The sequence below is a fragment of the Pocillopora damicornis genome, chromosome 13 (assembly GCF_964200805.1).
Source record: "Pocillopora damicornis chromosome 13, jaPocDami1.2, whole genome shotgun sequence".
Taxonomy (NCBI): Eukaryota; Metazoa; Cnidaria; class Anthozoa; order Scleractinia; family Pocilloporidae; genus Pocillopora; species Pocillopora damicornis.
In genome coordinates, this window is record NC_142682.1 from 19,036,879 (window position 1) to 19,058,791 (window position 21,913).

General features: G+C 38.8%; 4 protein-coding genes and 1 non-coding gene across 7 annotated transcripts in view; 2 read left to right on the forward strand and 3 right to left on the reverse strand.

Annotated features, from left to right (window-relative positions):
• The window catches only part of LOC113669864 (melatonin receptor type 1B-B), a 1,675-nt gene extending 901 nt beyond the window's left edge, over window positions 1-774 (reverse strand). Inside the window, exon 1 of the mRNA XM_027185945.2 lies at window positions 1-774. This exon is cut by the window's left edge and continues 901 nt beyond it. Coding sequence (XP_027041746.2) covers window positions 1-494 — 494 coding nt within the window. The 5' untranslated portion in view covers window positions 495-774.
• Window positions 775-3,468: 2,694 nt separating this feature from the next.
• Window positions 3,469-10,536, forward strand: LOC113669862 (melatonin receptor type 1A). 3 transcript variants are annotated; one of them, XM_089192190.1, is made up of 2 exons: window positions 3,469-3,906; window positions 7,578-10,536. In XM_089192190.1, exon 2 carries the CDS (start codon window positions 7,722-7,724, stop codon window positions 8,949-8,951), a length of 1,230 nt encoding a protein of 409 aa, XP_089048316.1. In that variant the 5' UTR covers window positions 3,469-3,906; window positions 7,578-7,721; the 3' UTR covers window positions 8,952-10,536. The 3 variants fall into 3 exon arrangements, with proteins under 3 accessions (XP_089048316.1, XP_089048317.1, XP_027041743.2); XM_089192191.1 differs by lacking the exon at window positions 3,469-3,906 and adding an exon at window positions 6,955-7,231; XM_027185942.2 differs by lacking the exon at window positions 3,469-3,906 and adding an exon at window positions 7,254-7,447.
• Window positions 10,537-11,253: 717 nt separating this feature from the next.
• On the reverse strand, window positions 11,254-17,386 carry LOC113669861 (palmitoyltransferase ZDHHC15B). Its single transcript, XM_027185941.2, has 10 exons — window positions 17,239-17,386; window positions 17,058-17,084; window positions 16,795-16,889; window positions 16,309-16,350; window positions 15,443-15,509; window positions 15,282-15,351; window positions 14,040-14,193; window positions 13,654-13,783; window positions 12,924-13,053; window positions 11,254-12,721 (listed from the first exon to the last, which is right to left on the reverse strand). Exons 1-10 carry the CDS (start codon window positions 17,378-17,380, stop codon window positions 12,445-12,447), a joined length of 1,134 nt encoding a protein of 377 aa, XP_027041742.2. The 5' UTR covers window positions 17,381-17,386; the 3' UTR covers window positions 11,254-12,444.
• A 76-nt stretch (window positions 17,387-17,462) lies between these two features.
• On the forward strand, window positions 17,463-17,535 carry Trnaa-agc (transfer RNA alanine (anticodon AGC)). The gene has a single exon. It is a non-coding gene; the product is annotated as a tRNA-Ala (tRNA).
• Window positions 17,536-18,822: 1,287 nt separating this feature from the next.
• Window positions 18,823-21,668, reverse strand: LOC149035835 (UDP-N-acetylhexosamine pyrophosphorylase-like protein 1). The gene is made up of 3 exons (XM_089192192.1): window positions 21,436-21,668; window positions 21,016-21,067; window positions 18,823-19,852 (listed from the first exon to the last, which is right to left on the reverse strand). Exons 1-3 carry the CDS (start codon window positions 21,576-21,578, stop codon window positions 19,736-19,738), a joined length of 312 nt encoding a protein of 103 aa, XP_089048318.1. The 5' UTR covers window positions 21,579-21,668; the 3' UTR covers window positions 18,823-19,735.
• Between the last annotated feature and the right edge of the window lie 245 nt (window positions 21,669-21,913).

Genomic DNA, 21,913 nt, shown 5'->3' on the forward strand with positions numbered 1-21,913 from the left:
TGACCAGAAACGATGTATGGAAGGGGCGCAAACAATGCCAGGATCCACAAAATCGCGATTGTTATCTTCGTTTTCTTTAGGCTGAAGAGTTTTTGATATAGCGCGCGGGATCGGGTGACACGAACATATCTGTTGACGGCAGTGACAGCTAAAGTTTCTAACGAAACGGCACACATAAGAAGAATCCAGAAGCCTTGAAGTTGACAGAAAAAGTTGCTGAGCGGCCATTTTCCAACGATTAGAGAAGCGACTGAAAACGGAATTCCCAGCAGAGACATCAGGAAGTCTGAGACAGCCAGAGTTATGATGTACATGTTGGGAGCAGTGCTGCGAAGATTTGGGTTTCTGATGACAGCGATTCCGAGCAGAAGATTTCCAGCAAAGGAAACAAAGTTGATCAACAACATGAACAACGACTCTGTGGCTTGACTTGTAGGAGAACGGTCTTGTAACTGGCGGGCGAATATTTCAATTGCGTTCAGTGTTGCATTCATTTTAGACTGAGTAGGTATAAAGGTTGTCCACTTTCGTGATCAGCAGATGTTTGTAATCTTCGATTCCAAATAAATGTTACAATTCCGATGAATTATCGAGAGACTTAACACCTTGTTAACAACTCGTCTGCAGTGAATCGTCCTCGTGGTTTCACGGTGATTACAAATTTACGCCTGCCCACTCTCCTTCCTGAAAGCTACGGAATAATGAACCCAAACATTCTATGCAGATTTTTTTATCGACAATATTAAAAAATGCGTTACTGTGGTTTATATTAGCCGCATTGCACACAACCGCAGAAACCAAAACTTTCGAAAACGAAAATGAAGTATTTTTGGCATCAGACCCACTCGGGGCAATAGCATACTAGACCTTATTTTAACGGATTTTAGTGAATACTATAGCGAACCTATTGTCAGCGCGCAATTAGGGTCTTCGGACCATGGCTCTGTTCACTGGAATCCGCTCTCAATGAACCAACTAAACCCGCTGCGCGTTGAAAAGAAAAGGATCCCGATGCGTCGCTTTCCTCAGTCGGCAATAAGCGCTTTTGGGAGGTGGGCGTGTTCACACCGTTGGTTCAGTGATTTAGAAGTTGACGGTGACTCACCATCAGTTGACTCTCTCACTGACTCATTTACTAAGGATCTTTCATCAGCCAGCGATATCTACTTTCCGTCCAAATACGTGAAGATTCATCCAATGGACAAGCCTTGGATGTCACCTGAGATTAAGGCTCTCATATTAGAGCGCCAACGCGCCTATCTAAGTGGCCCGGAGGAGAAATGGCGTCGCCTTAGAAATAAGGTCAGAGAGGTTATCACCCGCCGGAAATGCGAGTTCTATAAAAACAAAGTTAATAACCTCAAGAGCACTGACCCGAGGAAATGGTGGAGTATGGTGAATAAGCTTGCAGGGAAGGCTAGCAGCCCTAACGAACTCAGTTATACTGACGGGGAAGGCAGAATTATCTCTGGCGCGACTCTCGCATCACGCCTTAACGAGTTTTTTGTATCTGTAATATCTGACATTAAGCCACTTGATACAAGTGCACTGCCCTGCTACTTACCATCCCCTCAACCGCCCGTGATCGAGACACAAAGGGTCTACAAAAAGCTACTTGCCATCAGCGCCTTTAAGGCCCCTGGGCCTGATGGGATTCCGACTCGTATTTGGAAAGAATATGCTGCTGAGCTCGCTGAGCCGATCACGCGAATATTCAACACCTCTATTGCATCAGGCTCCTTCCCTACTGCATGGAAAGACTCTAATGTCACACCGGTACCCAAGGTTACGCCCATAACCGGTAGGGAAGATTTAAGACCTATCTCCCTAACAGCAATCGTCTCTAAAGTCCTGGAGGATTTCGTAGTTGAATGGCTAATTGAGGATGTTGTGCACCTCATCGATTTCAGCCAATTCGGCTGCCTCAAAGGAACTTCAACCATCTATTGCCTGTTGGATATGATGCACAACTGGTTGTCCTCTATTGACAAACCAGGTATGTTCTTAAGGGCCTGTTTCCTGGATTTTAGTAAGGCTTTTGACCATATTGACCACACTATCTTAGTCAATAAACTCATCCACCTTGGGGTCCGTGGTTTTATTATCCGTTGGACTTGCAGTTTTCTTTATGGCCGCCGCCAAGCTGTTAAGATTAAGAACATTGTATCCCCTTGGTTGCCCGTGCACGCTGGAGTCCCGCAGGGCACTAAGCTTGGCCCCATCCTGTTCCTCCTGATGATTAACGATCTCGCGATTGAAACTCCATTACTATCGAGCCACTGGAAATATGTAGATGACCTAACAATATCCGAGGTCATCCCATCAGGCGGTACATCGTCCCTTCAGAAAGATCTTGACGCCATTGCACAGTGGTCGTCGCGCAATAATATGAACCTCAACCCAAAGAAGTGCAAGGAACTTGTGATTTGTTCGCTTAAAACACGGCCAGATCTTGGCCCTTTGTGCGTCAATGGACGTCCCTTAGAACGGGTCTCCTCACACAAGGTCCTTGGAGTCACTATCAGCGACACTCTTGGGTGGAATGAGCACGTGCGTGAGATTGTCTCCAAAGCCTCAAAACGTCTTTACATCTTAAGAGTGCTCAAGCGTTCCGGAATTCCACCCGAAGACCTTATTAACATATTTTATGCCTTGGTACGATCGGTCCTCGAATACGCCTGCGTCACTTGGTCTACTAGCCTACCAATTTACCTCAAGGACATGATCGAAAGAGTTCAGAAAAGAGCTCTGCGTATATTATTTCCGGCGCTGAGCTACAAAGACGCCATTGTGGCTGCAAACTCCACTCGCTTAAATGTGAGAAGAGACGAACTCTGCAAGAAAGTTTGGGACGGTATCTGTGTGCCTGGGTCACGGCTGTACCACCTTATTCCACCAAAGCGCGCCGATTGCCACGTTTATGAGTTGCGCAACAAAAACCATGTATCACTCTTTAAATGCCGGACCGAAAGATTTAAAAAATCTTTCTTTCCAACAATGGCGTCTAACGCCCAGTCCTTGTAGTCAAGCAAACCTAAGCGTTTTTTCATTGGTATATAACTACTGACTCTTGTAATTCCCAGTCCCTTTAGATTTTGAAGTCAAATGTAAGATTTTCGTATTTTTTAAATTTTTGAAGTATGCTTGTAAATTCACATGTATTTCACCACTTGGGTGCTATTTTTGAATACTTTTAATAAACCTTTATCATCATCAAGAACTTTTAAAGTTCTGGTGCTGCGCATGTGTGATGGCTGGTGTACTTCAATTTTGTCAAAAAAAATTAAGACTGAAATTGAAGTTTCCATGTTGAATAACTCTGAAATAGTTGCTTTTGAGTACATTAGTGTCTTAAAAATTACGGTCCTAAGTTCTAACTGGACTCATGAATTCTCAAGATGAATTTAATGGGCCAATAGAAGAGGCTGAGGACCTACATACAAGGTCACGGGGGAAGGAGAGCTTCCGGGCAAATTAAAAATAATGTTCAAAACAAGGTGACTGTAAGACAGGGTATCACGAAACAATAATAGTTTTCGATCTCAGTTATTATTTAAAGGTTCGGTCAAGCCTTTTTAAGGTATTTGACATCAACTGAAAATTCAGGATTAATTTTATGCGTTGTTGTCGCTGTGCTGTGAATCTACAGAAGTTGAAATTTCATACAGTAGAACCTCGATTTAACGAACCTCTTTAGAACGAAGTCCTCGGTATAACGAACCAATGTCCCCAGTCCTTCGGCACTTCGTTAAATCGAGGTTCCACTGCAGGAGGTTATTGGCAAGGCTCAGGCTTATGAAGACCGAGGACTTACAAGACTTACGAGGACGCTCACAAGATGCAGGGAGAGGGAAATGTTTACTCAAATCAACTTTGATAGCAATAGGAACTGGAAGTGGAACCTAGGTAAGAGTAGAATGATTGTTTACGACTAAGACGGCCTACTTCTACCATCAGTATCCTTACGACCTACGACCTACAACCGTACAAGGTGCTACTTTTAACATGCGTGGCCAACTGTACCGCGGGCACGCCGACGCCACGGCTTTGTCCAGTAGTCCAGTGGTCAGTGCACTGGGCTCCGAGTCGGACGACCCGGGTTCTAGTCCTGGCCGAGGCAAGGCGTTGTGCCCTTGAGATGTGCGGGAAAAAAAATGCGAGCTCCGCTTTTAGGCTTGGCTAAATCTATATATTATGGAGTGTACCCCTGAATAACTAAGACGCTGTTTTCACTCTCGTAAGAACCGACAGCGGAAACCATTTTTGGCGAGCACCAAGTAAAACAAAACCATGCAGAGTAATAGCTGCTAATCAGCGAAAATAGGGACTATTACAAGAAGCTGGAGAGAATTTATACTCAAAAGCATCAAACTGTCTCAAGCGCGAAAGAACGTTTGTGATCAGGTTGTGATTGGATTTACAGCGTTTTGGGGAGGATATGTTTGGAAAATGAAGAGGGTGGTGCGAGTTTGGTGATTCAAAATTCAGGTCAACTGCAGCGTCCAAACATTGGTTTTCAATTGCTAATTAAATGGCCCTTCCTAATTCGTAGACGGAATCATCACTAAATATCTTCATAATTTGATCATGACCGGGAGTTAAGTCTATTTACTTTGAAAAGCGAAATTTGCCAAGTAAAATACATCTAAATTTATTATGCTTCAAAATGTAATGTTCCAGCCATGTTTTTCGCTCGAAAGAGAGCTTTAAGACATGGCAAATCGAAAGCAACCTTGCCAGGAATCTGTCCTAAATGCTGAAATTGCTGACAACGATTAGGCTTCCACGACACAACGACCAGACACTAATAAAGAAAAAAATATTTGAAGAAGATTAGGCAAACAAATTAATACAATGACATAAATGTTGAAAATATCATCGCCTTTCGCAAGCAGGATATATAACTGTTTTGCTTAACCACAAAAACTAAACAGGAACTTGGCATACAGACGTAAATATAATCGTCACATTGAAAATTACGCTTTTTCACGGCACGTCTACGATTTGGATATTTCCGGCGAGATCTAGTGATGACTTTGCGCAATTAATATTTTAGACTCCAGGTTTTAAGAATGTGACAGTGTTATTCGGCACCATGCTAGTTTGTAATATTGCCAAGATCTACCGTCCTCTGGAATAACCCCAATTAGCTCCGAAAATGTGTCGTTCACACTGAATCGGAATTTCCCTTAGTCACCGAATTAAAATTTTTTTTCAGAGAAAGAAATTAACTTGTTTACTTAAAAGAATCAATCCAAATAGTGTGGCGGTGAATTTTGGCTTTTCTGAGCATCGAAACGAAACAAGGAAGAAAAGTAAAAGCGGTACGCGACTATACTAATATATACTAATATATACTAATATATACTATAATTTCCCATTTGGTTTCTGGAGTTACAGCACGTGAGGTAAGGGAGATTTCTCAATCGAAAGTGGTCACGGAAAATAATTCGATTCTCTTAAGAAAAATCTTATTGGGAACACGTTGCTAATCATCCTGCGCAGCCTCCAAAGCAAAAATAAGGAAGTTGTCAGAGCGGAATGCATTCAAAGCTGGCACCCCTTAGGCAAGGGGATGGGATGACCAAAAGATAAATAATATAACTCATCATGATCTAACCGGCTCCGCAGAAGCCTGTCGTTTTGGCCCCTCATAAGACCAAATAACTTCTTTAGATGAAACCAAGAGAGTCATGCCCTAAACACGAAACACGAGCGGATACAAGATGCGTGTTGCGGTTCTCTTTCGAGTTCTTTTTAAAGCAATACACTTGAATTAGGAATGGACTAGCGATGGGCTCACCGTGCTGATCATTCATTCACATTGTTAACCATTACCAAAATCAAACCTGTTTGAAGAACGCGAAGAAACGAAATACGCTGGCATAAATACATGCAATTTTATAATTATTAAAAGTGACTTTTGTAAAACATAAAAAAAGTGGAGCGGTAAACCACACACAATTCAAAGCCAAAATGGCGCCATTTCAATTTCCCTACGTACGCTGCAATTTCCCGCTGTGAGCAGGAAGGCAAAAACATTTCCGACCGGCGTGTGAGTAGTTTGCAGGTTGGATTGCGGATTGTTGGTCGAATCAATTGTGGAATAATCCAGGAAAGAAACTAGTCGGTCACAGGGCTTAGAAAAACGAATAACCTTTTCATTATTTACCGCAACGTGCTTCTGGGTAAATGAAAGACCGGCGTGTTGTAGTTAATTAGCAACCTGTCTAATACTGATAAATGAAAGCGTTATATATTCAGGTTTCTTTTATTAAAAAAACGACAATTACCGTCTGTAGGAAAGGATGCAAGATAATTAGAACTTGTGGAATCACACAAAGCCGTTCAAGTTAAATGCACGTTCATTGAAATTTGTGGGTGATTCAACCCCGCCGAATACGGAATGTTTGTTTTGGCCGAGTGTTCTAGAAAGAATTTCAACATTTGACTCATCTGACAATGCAAAAACTGAGTCCCGTTTGGCTCAGTGAACACAATTCTTGCGGTTATCATTTGAAATGTTTTATTCATCAAGATTTGTCCTCCCTATTCTTCAAAGTGATCAACGTAAGTCTCCGACAACTTTGACATCTTGCATGATAAACTAAGTGCTTTCAAAATTAACCAGCATGAATTTTAAGGGAACATTTCGAGTGTTTCCTGCAATCTTAGCACAGTTGACGGAAAGGTATTGTTCAGAAAGTACCTTTGAAAAGCATGACTGTTTGTCGTGTTATTTTTCCACCTTCATCTTCGCGTTGAAAGAAAATTTGATGACAACTTTACAAAAAAAAAAACCAACTGATAATTAGGGAGGCGTTTATGAGAAATAATAAAGTTCTACGTTTCGGTTTTGCTAATGAATTGCTCAATCGGAATTAGTGTTGGAACAGACGTGAAAAAATAAATGTCGAATTACTTTCATTTTTATAAGTGAGGAAATGTTTTTGCAAAAAGTAAATAACATTTCCCGAATAAAACAAACAGAGACAAAACTTACTAACATAGGTCACGAATTATCAAGCAGAATATTTCTAAGATGACCTATCAAATTGGTAGATATGATGTTTTGCAAAATGTATTTGAGCCTTTTCTAGACATATATTGCATTAGTCGCGGAAGGAATCTGATACCGCTCGCTCACATTTAAGAGCCACGATTCGTTTGAGTTACAAGCAAACATTGTCGGCTGTGTTGACAAAAGCTGAAACATAGCTTTTTAAAAACGGTGAGTTTACTTTCACAATTCCATTGACGACACCTGCAGCCCGCCTCTGCTTAATTCGGAAAATTTTCCTCTTTTGTAACTGAAAAACGGTAAAAAGACTGGAAAACCTGTACAACTAAACGATGTTTAAGCTATTATGAAAATCATTCCAAACAGTTAAAGTTTGAGTGTAAATCCGAAAGAAGTGAACGCCCAAGAAAGGATATTTGATGACAAGTACGTATCCGAAAGCAAAACTATCACGAATTTTCAATTTTCGCTCGTTCTCTCTATCCATATTAATTCGGTGATATATTCGTGAAACTTCCGCGACGAAACTATCATTTTTTATTTAATTATTTATCAGGGCCCATCTAAACATCACGAAAGCGTTAAAAATCCAGCGACACCTAACCATATCATAAACTTTGGTAGCAAAACGATCGTTTGGCAGGGACTCTGAGTCTTGCAGTCTTTCAATTACACCACGGAGATCAACCAGACCACAACCATGGGCGATAACGCATCACTGACTACAATTGAAGTCTTTTCTTGGCAGTTAAAAAGCCGATCGACTGTCATTCAGGCCACAGAGTCGTTCTTCATGTTGTTTATCAACTCCCTCTCTTTCTTTGGGAATCTTCTTCTTGGAATCGCTGTCATCAAAAACCCGAATCTTCGCAGGACTGTTCCCAATATGTACATCATAACTCTGGCTGTCTCAGACTTCTTGATGTCTTTGCTGGGAATTCCTTTCTCAGTCGCCTCTCTGATCGTTGGAAAATGGCCTTTCAACAACTTTGTCTGCCAGCTTCAAGGCTTCTGGATTCTTCTCATGTGTGCAGTGTCATTACAAACTTTAGCTGTCACTGCTGTGAATAGATACTTCCGTGTTGTTCGATCTCGCACGCAGTATCAAAAGTACTTTAACATCAAGACAACAAAGGTAACAATCGCGATTTTGTGGATCTTGGCTCTGTTTGCGCCGCTTCCATACGTTGTTTCCGGACACGAGTTTTTCTTTCACACTGGTAAAGTTTTCTGTGCGCACAATGCTGAAAGCTTATACCAGGGATATGGAGCTTACTTGGTTCTCGTTTATGTGCTTATTCCTTTGATTATCATCATAACTTGTTACACCAAAGTGTTCTTCACCGTTCGAAAACATAACCTCAACTTTCGACTCAGTCAAAAACGAAGACAGCTCAACCATCGCAGTGATAGTCTTCTATCCGTGGACGAAGTAAAGGTTACCTATATTCTCCTTGTGGTTGTAATTGGTTTTCTAACTTGCTGGACCCCTGTGATGGTTATCGACATGATTGACTTCATAAACGCGGACTGGAAACTCAAACGCCAAGTTTACGTGAGTTACACTTGTTTTGGATTTGCTAGCACCTCCCTGAACCCCATCATCTATGGCATCATGAATCGTTCCATCCGCGCGGAGTACCTGCGAATCTTAGCGCCTTTGAGGGTGTGGGTATCTTACGGTACCGCGAGCGATGTCAAAGCAGACACTGCAACGGACGAACCCGCGAACAGCACCCGACGAACTTTGGCCGGAAACAAAGTCGGCGTGTCATTTGAACGCAGTGAAGAAAGATTGCCACCTCAAGACAATGGCTCTCATAATCAGAAGCCATCTTTGTATCGAGCAGATAGCTCGACACAGCCAGCAAGCAGCCGAGGTGTACATGGGATATCGAGTATTAAATTTGGGCCGACATATTCCTTGTGACGTAGAAATAGTCGCCACGGTGATAATATGAAAAGAGAGCTTAAAGATCACAGACCAACCAGCCAAAAGCATCAAAGCAAGAGGTATGACACCTGATGCAAACGACTGTGTTGTCGATCACTACTTTTCATGTAAAGGACTTCGAAACGTCACGGAGGAGAGACAAACTTTACTCTTAGATTTTTAAGCTCTTAACTTTTTCCGCGAATTCTTTTTCTCGGAGAATCGCTTCATTTTCTCTCGAAAAAAATCAAAAGAGACCAATATAAGACAAAAGTCTTCTGAGGTGAAATCCTAAATATAGCACTTTTTGTATCATACTTATGCCGCTTATTTAAACTTAGTGCTTAGTGATATTTCATAATAGAAACAAGCGAGATTAAAACATTTCGGCGAAGACATGTCATCATTATCGAATGTAAAATTATTATAAGTTCAGTGACGTTTTATAGAGAATGGAAAGTGTGAAACGAAATTAGAATAAAATGAGATGGAGTGAATCAGTCGTGTACTACAACCAGTTTTCACAAGTAGGAAAATCTCGAAAGGTTTAAAAGACACGGAAACAAAGCTGTCGCTGGTAAACCAACAAAGCGTTGTATATGAATCTAAATGTAATTCGTGTGATGCGAATTTTATAGGCTACAAGAACCGTCACCTCCACCTTCGTATTGAGGAGCACAAATATTCCGTCATCGGAAAACATCTTAAAGACGAACACAATCAAAGACCGAACAATCTTCACGAGCAATTTGCCATCCTAAAGAAATGCCGCGGAAAGTTTGAATGCCTTATCTGATGAGATGTTTTTAATAAGGAAAAAGAGACCGACTCTGAACAATCAAATACTCCATTCCAGCGAAACTGTTTATTTAATTGTGTACATTCTTTTGTTTTACTCCATCTCATTTTTATTCTGATTAAGTTTCACACTTTCCTTCCTCTATAAAACGTCACTGAACTTACAATAGTTTACATTTGATAATGGCGACATGTCGTCGCCGAAACATTATGTTTTAATCTCGCTACTTTTTAATATGAAATGTTTTTTCTAAATCTTTCGTTATCAGAAATGCTTAATAACAGTGGATCTTTTGAACAAGTATTGCTATAACGCAGAAAATTATTGTATGCATATATGATTTCCTATACCTGGCTAAATTGTTTAAATAATCTTTATTATTTTTTAAGCCAATCAAACGCAGTCGTATTCAGCAGAAGAAGAGATACCCTTAGTTGTCTTTCTTTAAAATCGTCAGATGTATTTCGAGTGCCTAGTGCTTGAATGTAAATATGATTTCCCTCTCCTTTCCACCTGTGTGCGATTTCGGTTTCAAGGGTCACTCACCCAAAACTGACCAATCCTATCTCAGGAAACGAGCGATGAATTCCCCCTACGTTTTAGCCCAATCTTCTCTAGTTTGATTAATATTTTCGTTTGCGTTTGGACCCGGTGACAGAAGCGGCAAAATATTCAACTGCATGTAAGCATTGTACGTTTTCAGCATTGCTTTAAGGAAACCTAAGTTTTAAAGATATTTATCAATTTGTAGACACTTCTTTCCTTCTAAAACAAAGAATGTATTCAGAATTTGTTGGCCGTTAATTTTCATATGTTGTGCGATGGTCGGCAGCAGAAGAAGAGTTACCCGTAGTAGTATGGATGTGCCTTCAATGCTGATGGGGGCCTTTCCATGACCTACCATATGAGGTACAACACCCAGAGAGGCCAACAACGTAGCTTTTCCATCCTCCATCCTATTGGCCTTCGAAAACAGACACTTTCTCTATAACCCTTAGAGTAACTGGCATCTAATTTCTCTTTACAATACCATCCTTAAATTAAACATTAAGATCACGAGAATAAAGAATATGATAACCACCTAAAGAACCTCTTGATCGTTAAACAAATTCTCTCTGTCGGCACCTTTGAAAGTGTACAGAGAACAGTGTGGAGAAAATGCATACTGATGTCAGGGTGTAAAGGGTTAACGAATATAGGGGTAAGTTACAAAAGAAACTGTGGTGCTGCGTCGGTGGGAGAGTATAGCAGGTAATTTAGTGTTAACAACTGGGTTGAAAACGTAAATTAGCCACCGTAAAGGGTAAAAAAGCTGACGTTTCGAGCGTTAGCCCTTCGTCAGAGCGATTGGCGAAGGGCTAACGCTCGAAACGTCAGCTTTTTTACCCTTTACGGTGGCTAATTTACGTTTTCGTCCCATTTGTTAACAATAAATTACCTGTAAAGGGTTAACATCACATTGTTCGAAAAGAAATGGATGTCAAAACTCTACCCCACACCTTTGTAATCCCATCTTTAATCCATGTAAGTAAGAAAGCAAAATTAATCTTTTGATACAGTAAGTACAAAAATTCTAAAAGAAAGACCACATACATTCCATTGATTTCATCAAGCAAAATAAACATAAGAACCTATACTCTATCAGTTCATTAATTACAAAATTTGCTTTGACCTTACATTGGGATTTAAACAAAAAAAAAAAAGCAAGATCATGATTGCAAAATTCTCTTTGGTTATCTCCTCTCCCAGGAGTGACCAAAATATAAATTCTCATTGAAAATCTATACCATGCTGAACAACAGGTAATAATAATTTGTAAAACGATCAACTAGGGGAAGTATCCTGATATATGACCCAACTGTTGTGAAGAATCTAGAAAACTACTAAAGCTGATTCAGTTTGAGTATTTAAGCTCAAAACATACACAATGCAAAAACATATACAATTACAGTCACTTGAAGCTGTCTTGAGCTTGAAAGAATTTACATTGCATTGGACAATTAGAGTCTTAGCTAGATATCATCAAACTGATTGCTAGTTTAATAACATATCTGCTGATGTCTATACTATTTAAAATCTGCGACTATTTTTACCTACAGCAAATTTTCACTTTTTTCATTGGTGTCCAAAACTCAAGACTCCTTATAACATTACCCACCTTTTGGGTTGTTGCTCAAACCTAACACCAAAATTAGGTTTTTAAATAAATTTACTCAGGTATAAAATTACATTTCAGAAATAATAACCTAGTCTAGAGAACTTCAACAAATTGTTTATCTTGCAAATCCATAATCCATGATCTATCAGCCATGTGATAAATAAATCAAATGTTGCTTTAACACATTTTAGTCTCTAGATTTCTCTCAAATCTATACAGCATTCCATAAATGTTTGGCGCAAAACTAAAATCAATGTACACTTGCAGTCATATGTAAATATCATAGACTAAGCACCAAGTACTTTTCCAAAATGGTCACAACATGTTATTCAGCCGCTGGTTCCCAAGTCAGTAAGAGTCCATTCTTTGCTTGAGTCGCAGTGAATTTTTCCTCTGTTCCAGAAAATGGAAAAGTTTACCAGCCAGCATTATTTTTTTCAATGACATTTATGTTGATGAAATACTGCCTCAGCAAGAGTCCATGGCAAACACCAACAGTTCCAGCCAGGGAAACTAGCGCTTCAGAGCGAATATTACAATGCTGTCCCATCTTGAATGTCATCTTCCTGAACTGCCAGCACATCTGGTTTGGCCCTGTGAGCATATGGCACCTGAGTTTCCACTTCGTTCTCATGCAGCAGCTCTTCTGATGTAATATCAATGGCCACAGTTGTAGAATCACCTTTGTCGTCATTGGAGTGGGTGTCCTGTGGATCCAACTCCCCTTCCTCCATCCATCTTTGCTGATCATTTAATAACGAGTCTTGCTCAGGTTGGTTTACCAGTGGGAAGTGAACTCCGTCACCAATACTGTCCAAGAAATGAAACATTGGAAAATGTCACTTCTTAACTCAAAATTGAAGGAAAGGGGCAGGGGCAGGGGCAGGGGCAGGGGCAGGGGCAGGGGCAGGGGCAGGGGCAGGGGCAGGGGTAGGGGCAGGGGCAGGGGCAGGGGGAGGGGGAGGGGGAGGGGCAGGGAGAAGGTAGTGGAATGCATTTACAAAACTCTTACCTGGTGAAAATAGGTAAAAACCAATACCACTTGTTGAGTCCCAAAACTTGTTCTGCATTCTTAATTACAGTTCCCAAACTGAAGCCATCCTTATTTGGGCCATAAAAGAAATGAGGAACTCTGAATGACTCTGTCAGGAAAGAAACAGAGGAACTACATGTACATCATCACAGATAAACAAATTTTAAAAACTTTTCTGTACTTAACACTACTTTACAAAATATTTGAGAACTATACATGAATAGTATTGCAACTCATGCAGAGAAAAATGTATAATAAGCTTAATATTTTCATTAAAAAAATCAAGCTCACATGATATAAAATCATTGAAGGGTATGTGGAGAAGGTAGAGTTAAAACAAATTAGGCTTCCAAGGATAGATTACTTAACATGTTTAATGAGTAGAGAGATGATCTTCACAGGTGAGCTGCAATGAAAGAAATTGCAGAATGGATGGGATTCAAACCAGGGCCTCCTGGTTAAGCACCTAACTAATAAGTGGGAGGCTCAGTTTTGAATTCTGTTGAGGCCTGAATTTTTCAGGCCTCTTTTCTGTAATTGATTTAATTGCAGCTTACTAGTGAAGGTCATTTCTCTACATTGTATATCATCAGCTGTTGGTAAAATGTTCATTTCATTGCTTATGTTTAGCTATTTAAAAGATATCTACTTCATAATCATGCACATATTTGGCAGAAGAAAAAGATATGAACTAAAACTTCAAACTCACCAAGTGTTGTCTTGTTGTTACCAGTAAGATATAAATGGTAACCAAAAAGTGACCAAAGACTTATACAAAACATGAGGGCAACAAAAAACAGAAATAAAATGTGCAATTTTCCATCACCTTCCAAAGAGTTCTGTAAGAGACAAGAAAATGACAACATGAAAAATCTTCAACACACTGTTACACTGGGTTATGTCCTTGAAACAAGCACCCTCCTAGTGAATGACAACATTTTCTTGTCAACAATGATATTTTACAAACATTTATAAAATTTGGCAAGGATGGATCTATCTAACATCACCCAAGGAACACACTGCTATCAAATCTTTGACATCCCTTTAAATAACAAAAGTAAAAATGGAAAGATATTGAAAATTTCTTAGACTTACATTCCAAAATGCAATGAAATACTTTGTAACTGTTGCTGTGACATAGAGTGTGTAAAGGATTGCATAAAACAGGAATAGCAGAAAGAACTTGTAGTTTGTAAACCCAACACAGTTATTCACCCATGGACAGTGGTGATCCATTTTCAAAATACATCTGTAATAAATACAAAATAAACTATTAAAAAAACATTATTTTCCCTCATCCCCATTTATTATTAATGATTAACCCTTTAACTCCCATGAGTGACCAAGACAGAATTTCTCCTTATAATATCAATAAAACATCAAGCAGAAAAGTGACGAGAGTAAAGAAAAATATAAATTAGGAGATTATAAGTTGATCCAATCCCAAATTCTTCAAACTAAAATCACAAGAACTGTATGGCAACAGTAAGGAGAATTACTAATGAGATCCTGGGTGTTAAAGGGTTAAGATGAATCTTTCCCTGGCAATATGAGGGCCACATTACCCTGCAATCAAGTAAAAAGAAAACTGAGTACTTGTCAGTTTAATCCTTAACCTCCCATGAGTGACCAAGATGGAATTATCCCTTGATCCCATACCAAATTCTCCAAACTGACCTCATAAGAATTGTATGGTAGACAGTAAGGAAAATTGCAGGTAATTTAGTGTTAACAACTGAGTTGAAAATGTAAATTGGCCACTGTTATGGGTAAAAAAAAAGCTGATGTTTTGAGCATTAGCCCTTCGTCAGAGCGATTGGAAGAATTGTGGGTTGTGTGTGGGTTTATATGCAGAAAGTGGAGCTAGGCTATTGGTGGGAATATGGTGACAAGAACACAGGAATAAATTAGTAGAATGAAAAGCGCTCGTTGATTCCATGGGGATTAAGGATGCTGATTTGGAAGATAAATTTTTGTTCTAGTGTTTTGTGGCTTTCCAAAAGTAAGGAGAATTGCTATTAAGATCTTGAGAATGAAAGGGTTAATGGTGTTATCATAAGGTTACACCACATCCTTTTGGTTTAATTCACATGGAAATGTTAAGATACTAAAAGGGAAAGGTAGTGATCAATCTGGCCTTGCAAATTAAGAGATTAACAATTGCGTATGGCTTTGTGAAACTCCTCCTCACCCCTTCTAAAAATTTTGTAACTAAATAGTTTTAATCAGTATTCCAAAATGCCTAATTTCCCTCACTATAAATTTCTACCACATTAAATAACAAAATCAAATTTTGTTCAACTGAAAATGAAATTTGTCTCCTCTTGTTCAACTTACTTTCTACACATGGAGCAGTGATGACATCTGTCAGGTTTGATGGCTTGACAAACATCACAAAACCTAGCAGCTGCAAAAGAATTCCAATTAATTATTTTAAAAAAACTCCATAATATTGAAGTGACAAGACACAAGAAAATCCAATAAAATCAAGATCTTACCTCCTGATATGGTCTGTGTAAAAACTGGAAGTTTTCTTGATATTTTTTCTAAGACTTCTTTAGGATCCTAGAGACAGATTTCAAAGGAAAACAGTTTTCATAAAATGTACATTGTACACTAAAATGAAAGACAACACATCACAAAAAAATAAACTTTTTCCTTTAAAACATCTGTTTTAAACTCATTGTCACTCCTGAGCAGCCTCCCTAATCAGAATTCAGTGTTAATTAATTTTCCTTAATGATGCTTATTGCAAAAAAAATTCACTAGAATTATTAAATAACGTAAGTTTGTTACTAGGCCAGTTATTACGAAGCATTTCTACTGATCTATCTGCTACCATCAAGCACAGTTTACCTGTGTGCTTGATGGTAATTTATTGATGGAGATATATTTCCAATCATTTATATTTTGAAGGTTAAAAGATAACAAAAAACATCAGCAAATACATTGTGAACCTCCAAGAATATTGATGCAGAATTCCTGACCTGAGCAGTTTTATTCATTAAGGGTGAAATTTTCTTGTGCCCCAAAATTCATGACACATTGTCATCTAATTACAAAACCTGTGTTGCAACAAAGTTTCCTTGTGTATAAATATACCATTTTGTGGCAAACTTTTATCAGTGGCTGAGTACTACACAGGTTCTTTAATTTAAAGAAGCTATGTTATAAAACTTGCATTGGTAATTCTTAGATCTGTTGAGTGATGTGCCTTTTGAAACGGGGCAAAACATGACTCTTATCCTCATAGATCTAAATAATTTGGTTTCTTTTTACTTCTTTCAAAAAAAGCATCATCCAGGGAACATCTTTAGTCTAAGATAGCTTTAAAATTAATAAGAACAATTAGTAAATTACATACTCCATTATCTAACGCCTCCCTGTCTGCTCTTGACAGGAAAAACTGCAAATTGAAAACAAGATTAACATTTAATTTTATATGATATGGGGTGTAGTCTTAAAACTCCTTTAAAAAAGGATAACCATTTCATGAAAAGTGTATTAATTCCAAATTTTATAATTTGCAATGTTGTACAGAATTTTTCAAGAAACGGCTTTTTGCAACCGAGTTTGTACTTTAACTGGGAATTCTTAGTAACATGTAACTAAAGTAACATTTAGAACAGTTTTGGCTCTAAGTTAGGAGCAACCTGGGTTTTGAAGTCCGTGATTAATACAGCTGTGAGTTGTCTTCTACAAATGTTTCCTATATATATAATAGTTTAAGATCCCCAAGTTCAAGATCAGGTCATCTGATCACACTTACGGCATTCTCTGATTTTCAAAGTATTACAACACAATTTGCTAAATCGATGACATCTAAGCCAATATTTGAAACTAAACAAACCTGCGAGGGAACAAGACCAGAAGAGGTACATATCGTTCTCCAGTATGAGATCAACAACATGAGGAAGAAAGGATGATAGAAGATCAAATACGCAGCTGAAATTTAAAAGAAGGAGAAATCATAATTTGGCAACATTTCGAAGCGATCAAATTACAAAATTCACAAAAACATTAGTACGCAAGTTGTATTGATTTTATCAGATTGTAATTCGTATATTCCTCACACGAAACTTTTATTAACGTCTCTAGCAGAGTTTCGTTTACCTCTTTCGAATGGAGACTGCACACTCTCTGAAATCGAAACAAAGAGAACAAGATCATAAGAAAGTTATTTAACCGGAAGGCAGAATTTCAGATTCCTAACTCGGCACAAGAGCACTAACTGTATAATGCTCACGAAATCAACAATTCAACGCCTTTAGGCCCTAAAATTTTGAGCTCTCACCAAAGCAAAGAACCAAGACGTAAGCATAGTAAGACCAGACAATCACTGCGTTGATAAAGAGTACAGGAATCCATTGAAAGGATTTAAAAAGACAGGTCAAAATGGCAGCCATGTTTGAAATGGTAACAAAGCAAGCGATCATGCGCAAAATATTGCAGTGACGTCGCCAGGAGTGAATTTATTGAGATTTAAATATATTAAATTCCGCCTAGTAACACCAAGAAGGGGGACTAGCTCAGATGGTAGAGCGCTCGCTTAGCATGCGAGAGGTACCGGGATCGATGCCCGGGTCCTCCACAAAACTTTTTATTTTCCTTTCTTTTTGTTTTTTTTTACTGACTCAACTTGGAATTTTGATTTATAAACGGTTGCATTAATATAACAAGTATTTTTCACAACTCGGGTCCAGGATGGCTGACATCACAGTGGTTCACTTACCGGTAACAACTTGTTTCTTGGTCAATTACTGCTCTAAATATTCTGCCTTGCACGAATACCGCTCAAACCTCTTAGTTTGCGATCATTTTCAAGGCCACATATCTGGAAAATAGTTTTGCTTTGAGTTCACGATAAGCGATATTATACGAGATTTTACGAAGTCTTTGTGTTACTTACATGTCACTAGTAAAAGACTTGTTTCCACAAGAGCAGAGAAGATGGAGCCGGCATACCTTTCATGTCTCAGAGTGTCTCATCTGAGAGAATAATTGTTATTTTTTTCTTTCGTTTGAGATGACATAATTCATCAAGAAATATTTCAGAATGCGGAGGTTCCCGCAGCAAAAGCCAAGAACGAACATATGTGGAAATAATTGTAATATGCGTGTTGATTTAGAAGACATTTTTCGTGGAAGAGACAACCAACCTTCGGCATTTCTTGAGGTGCCTAGAGACTAAAGAAAGCGGAAGCTTCAATTTGTGCATATCTGAATTTTAATGTAAATATGGCCAAATTCAATCATTTCAAAAAAATCCAGTTAGGGAGTAGCTTATAATTATTAAGAGCTGTGGAAGACGGGTGAACGGGAGATTGCTTCACCCCCTCCCCCCCCCCTCTTCATCTACCCACTCCCCATTAGAACGCCAGTCCTAGGAAAGGACACTAGACTGAGGAAAGATATTCCTTCAGGGGTGGGGGAAGCTTTTGATGACATCACAGCTTAAAAAACAAATGGGGGGGGGGGGGGGGGGAGTGGAGGGCGACCCAATCTCTTTGGTTACCCGAACTAGCGATGACTCGACACTTCCGCTAACCGAAGGCAATTTTGTTTTCGCTTACCTTTATATCTGAAAAGCGAAACTGGGCTAAGGACATGTTAGGAATTCTAAATGACCTGAAGTTAGATGCATAGGTCAGGGCTTTTATGTGAGGTCTGTTTTTGAACAAACTGACAAGCGCATTGCTACAATAAGCATACCTCCGAACTTCCAGTCGCATATCATGTGATGCATATGAAAATTTTTCGCTTTGGGAAATGTAATTCAATAGCGACTCTGCGCATGACATCTATGGCGGGGAAATAAACTTAGCTTCTGTTCATTTTCATTAAAATACCATTCCTCACATCGTTTCAGTCAATAGGAAAATGGCGAAAATCTTTCATTCACATTACAATTATATCACTTTGAACAAAAATACTAAAAGCAGACAGCAAATGATTGCACCTTCACTGTATCTGTTAAGCCTCAGTTCTCATTCCACAATAATCATCCATACAAATACTTCCCGATTAAACTTTCGGTTGCTAAGTTCCCAGAACATTCATATTGATCAATATTGTTCATACTTTAAAATATGTATCAGAATTTCTGAACTATTTTCAGATATCTTATCTACCTGCAATAGCAAGATCATTGCTCTTACTTCAATCAAAAATACAGTTAACCAATACCTTAACGACTTTCACACATTTTATGCGTCGGAAATTCCTCAAGTGCTCAATAAACTATCATCACAAATTATCACTCACGCGCAAGGAAAACAAATTGCTATGTGATTCAAAGACTTTTTAACCATAACATCCACGAAGTTAATTCAAAAAGCATTTCTTGATATTTTGCTTCGGTCACCTTTAAAAACTAGCCCACCGTGGTTCTGTAAGTGTCTGAAGTTATGATTTCGGCCGATAAAAAGGATTATCTTAAATCTTAAATGGTTATCTACCAGACGATCGGGAAGGTTATGTAGAAAGACAGCATAGGCTATCACTGACCCGCAGGACCATCGGGAAAATACTCGTCTCGATAGAACTCTTTACTTCTATCCGATCATCATGATCGTTCGGGTCGTACAGTAACTAGTTGTGTTGTGTTTTCAAATACTTCAGATCGCCTTGATTTTTTTGTTTGAGATGATTGGGAAGATCCTATGAAACCACGCTTGAGAACTCACGCAATCATGAAATAGCTTGATTTTCAAGTGGCCGCCTAATGGCTGTGATCACTTTGTGAACGTCGTAGGCCGTCGGATGATTTAGCGACAATTTTGAAAACAGTCTCAGCATTCCCTACTTCTCTTGAGCGCTGGTTCTTCTATTTTTTCTTCTCCATCTGCTGGGAGGTAAATTTCATCTGTGGCAGAAAATTCTTTGCCTTTAACTTTATTCTCTAACCCCTAAATACAAAGAAAACATAAAAAAAGATAAGCAGTATGAAAAACTCTTACTTTGGTAACGGAACACAGGCCTACAATTTCCAAGAAAAAAAAAAAACAAGGACACTAGATTATCTCCATACAGTCAAACGGTCATATACATAATCGGTTGTATTGAGCGGTCACCCTAGGAGAACGACGGCTTAATACAGGTTGACCGTTAAATACAGGTTCCACAGAAGAGGGGTAATGTAAAAAACGTTAAAAAAAACGCCATTTGACTCCATAATTGACCACTAATGTACAAAAAATTGCTAAAAAATACTACCAACATTGATTTCGGGAGAGAAACATGGATTTAATTTTACTTGAAAGATTATTCGTGGTTTTATTTGAGTGGTTCCTCTTAAATGACCGTTTAACACAAGTGGAGGACAATACAAACAGGCCTTTAGGACTCATTCAAAGGTGACCACGACTGCTCAATAGAGGTGTAAACTACAGTGATAAAGGGAAACAAATTCGAGACTTTGACAACCGACTGCTTAATATGGGGTGACCGCTAAATACGGTGCTGCTTAATGCAGGTTCGACTGTAGTATCTAAACAATAAGTGAGCCGACGCATTCCTATCCGCTTGTGACGTAGAATTTTAAATATGGTCAAGTTTACTTCGTTTTATGCGAGCAGACAATACGCGCCATTTTTCTTTTCTTTTTTTTTTTTTTGACAGCCAGATATGTGGGAGTTGGAAACCTACACATTTTTAGAATCTTTTCAGAGAATCTTCAAAACTTTGAAATTCCAGTTAGACAGCTTCGATTCCTTTCAAAAAAAGGAGAAAAGGAAAAAAAATTAAGGGCTCAACACTTTTAGTGGCACAGTGATACATGGACAGAATTTCCAAATTCAGTCTCTCGTGTATACGGTAACAGGTACCCAGTGACGTTAACCCTTAACACACTAACATCAGTAGGCATATTCTCCATACTGTTCTCTATACATTTCCCAAGGCACTGATAAGGAGAATTTGTTTCATAATCAAGAGTATCTTTAAGCTGGTGATCATTTTCTTGGTTCTCCCGACCTTAATGTGTGATTCAGAGGTGATATTGTAAGGAGAAATTAGATGCTAGTCACTCTTAGGGGTTAAAGGGTCAACACAAATAGCTGAATAAACTCACCTCTCCAGCATAGGAAAGAAGAGGAGAAATTTCACAGACTATAGATGTGGCCCTAGAACCAGAAAGAAAAGGAAAACTTATTCAATCTGAATTTGAAATGGAATTACTGCACTTTTGTGTTCTCAAAAAATTTCTTCTGTTTATTTGTTTGGTAAGCATATCTGATATTAATTTGGAATTTAACAATCCACTCTGGGCACTCAGTCTTTGCTGCCATCCTTCAATACTCCTGAGTGGAGAGAGCATTATGAGAGTTGTGTATCATGTCCAAAAACACAACACAATGAGCCAGTCAGGGCTCCAATTTGAAATTCACAACTTCTAGTCAAGCAAGCTTACCATTAGGCCACAATCTAATTAAGAGCCTGGTACAGGCTGAACATTTTACAACTGTTTACAAAAGAGCTCTCAAGGACTTACCCATTGGCATCTTTGAACTTGGCACCAGCTTTGGTTAGATATCTATGATGCAAATTTGACAAGTCCCTGAGTGCTGTTTCTGAACTCTCCATTGGTAATTTTACAGTTGCCAAAAAGGTATAGACACAAGTTGCATATTGCATAAGCTAGTCGAGGCAAGTTGCAAGGAGAGAAAAAAAAGATTGATCATTTTTACCAGCAGTAAGCTTCTGGTACTAATTACATTCTCTTGAATACCAGCTAGACTCAGTAAATGTCACACCTATCCATTCTATCAATAGTACCAACTATACTATAGTACCATCTCTGTGCTTTCATGGTCTGAGAGGTTACGCCTCATCAATTGTGAACGCTTTACGTTACCCTGACTTTTTCACATTTTCTCTATTTCTGGCTGCTTTCGATGTCAGAGTACTATTCTCATGAGTTAACTTAATTAATGTTCCGTTTAATTAAATTCTCATTATAATCAAAGGCT

Coding starts and splice junctions, on each gene's coding strand:
- LOC113669861 (XM_027185941.2), bottom strand. CDS start 17,380: ATGATCGCTTGCTTTGTTACCATTTCAAACATGGCTGCCATTTTGACC. Junction 15,510..16,308: donor GGGAGGCGTTAGATAATGGA/GTATGTAATTTA, acceptor ATCTGTCTCTAG/GATCCTAAAGAAGTCTTAGA. Junction 12,722..12,923: donor TTTTTACCTATTTTCACCAG/GTAAGAGTTTTG, acceptor TTTCTTGGACAG/TATTGGTGACGGAGTTCACT.
- LOC149035835 (XM_089192192.1), bottom strand. CDS start 21,578: ATGCAATATGCAACTTGTGTCTATACCTTTTTGGCAACTGTAAAATTA. Junction 21,068..21,435: donor AAGTTCAAAGATGCCAATGG/GTAAGTCCTTGA, acceptor TTCTGGTTCTAG/GGCCACATCTATAGTCTGTG. Junction 19,853..21,015: donor TTCTTTCCTATGCTGGAGAG/GTGAGTTTATTC, acceptor CTTTGTATTTAG/GGGTTAGAGAATAAAGTTAA.
- LOC113669862 (XM_089192190.1), top strand. CDS start 7,722: ATGGGCGATAACGCATCACTGACTACAATTGAAGTCTTTTCTTGGCAG.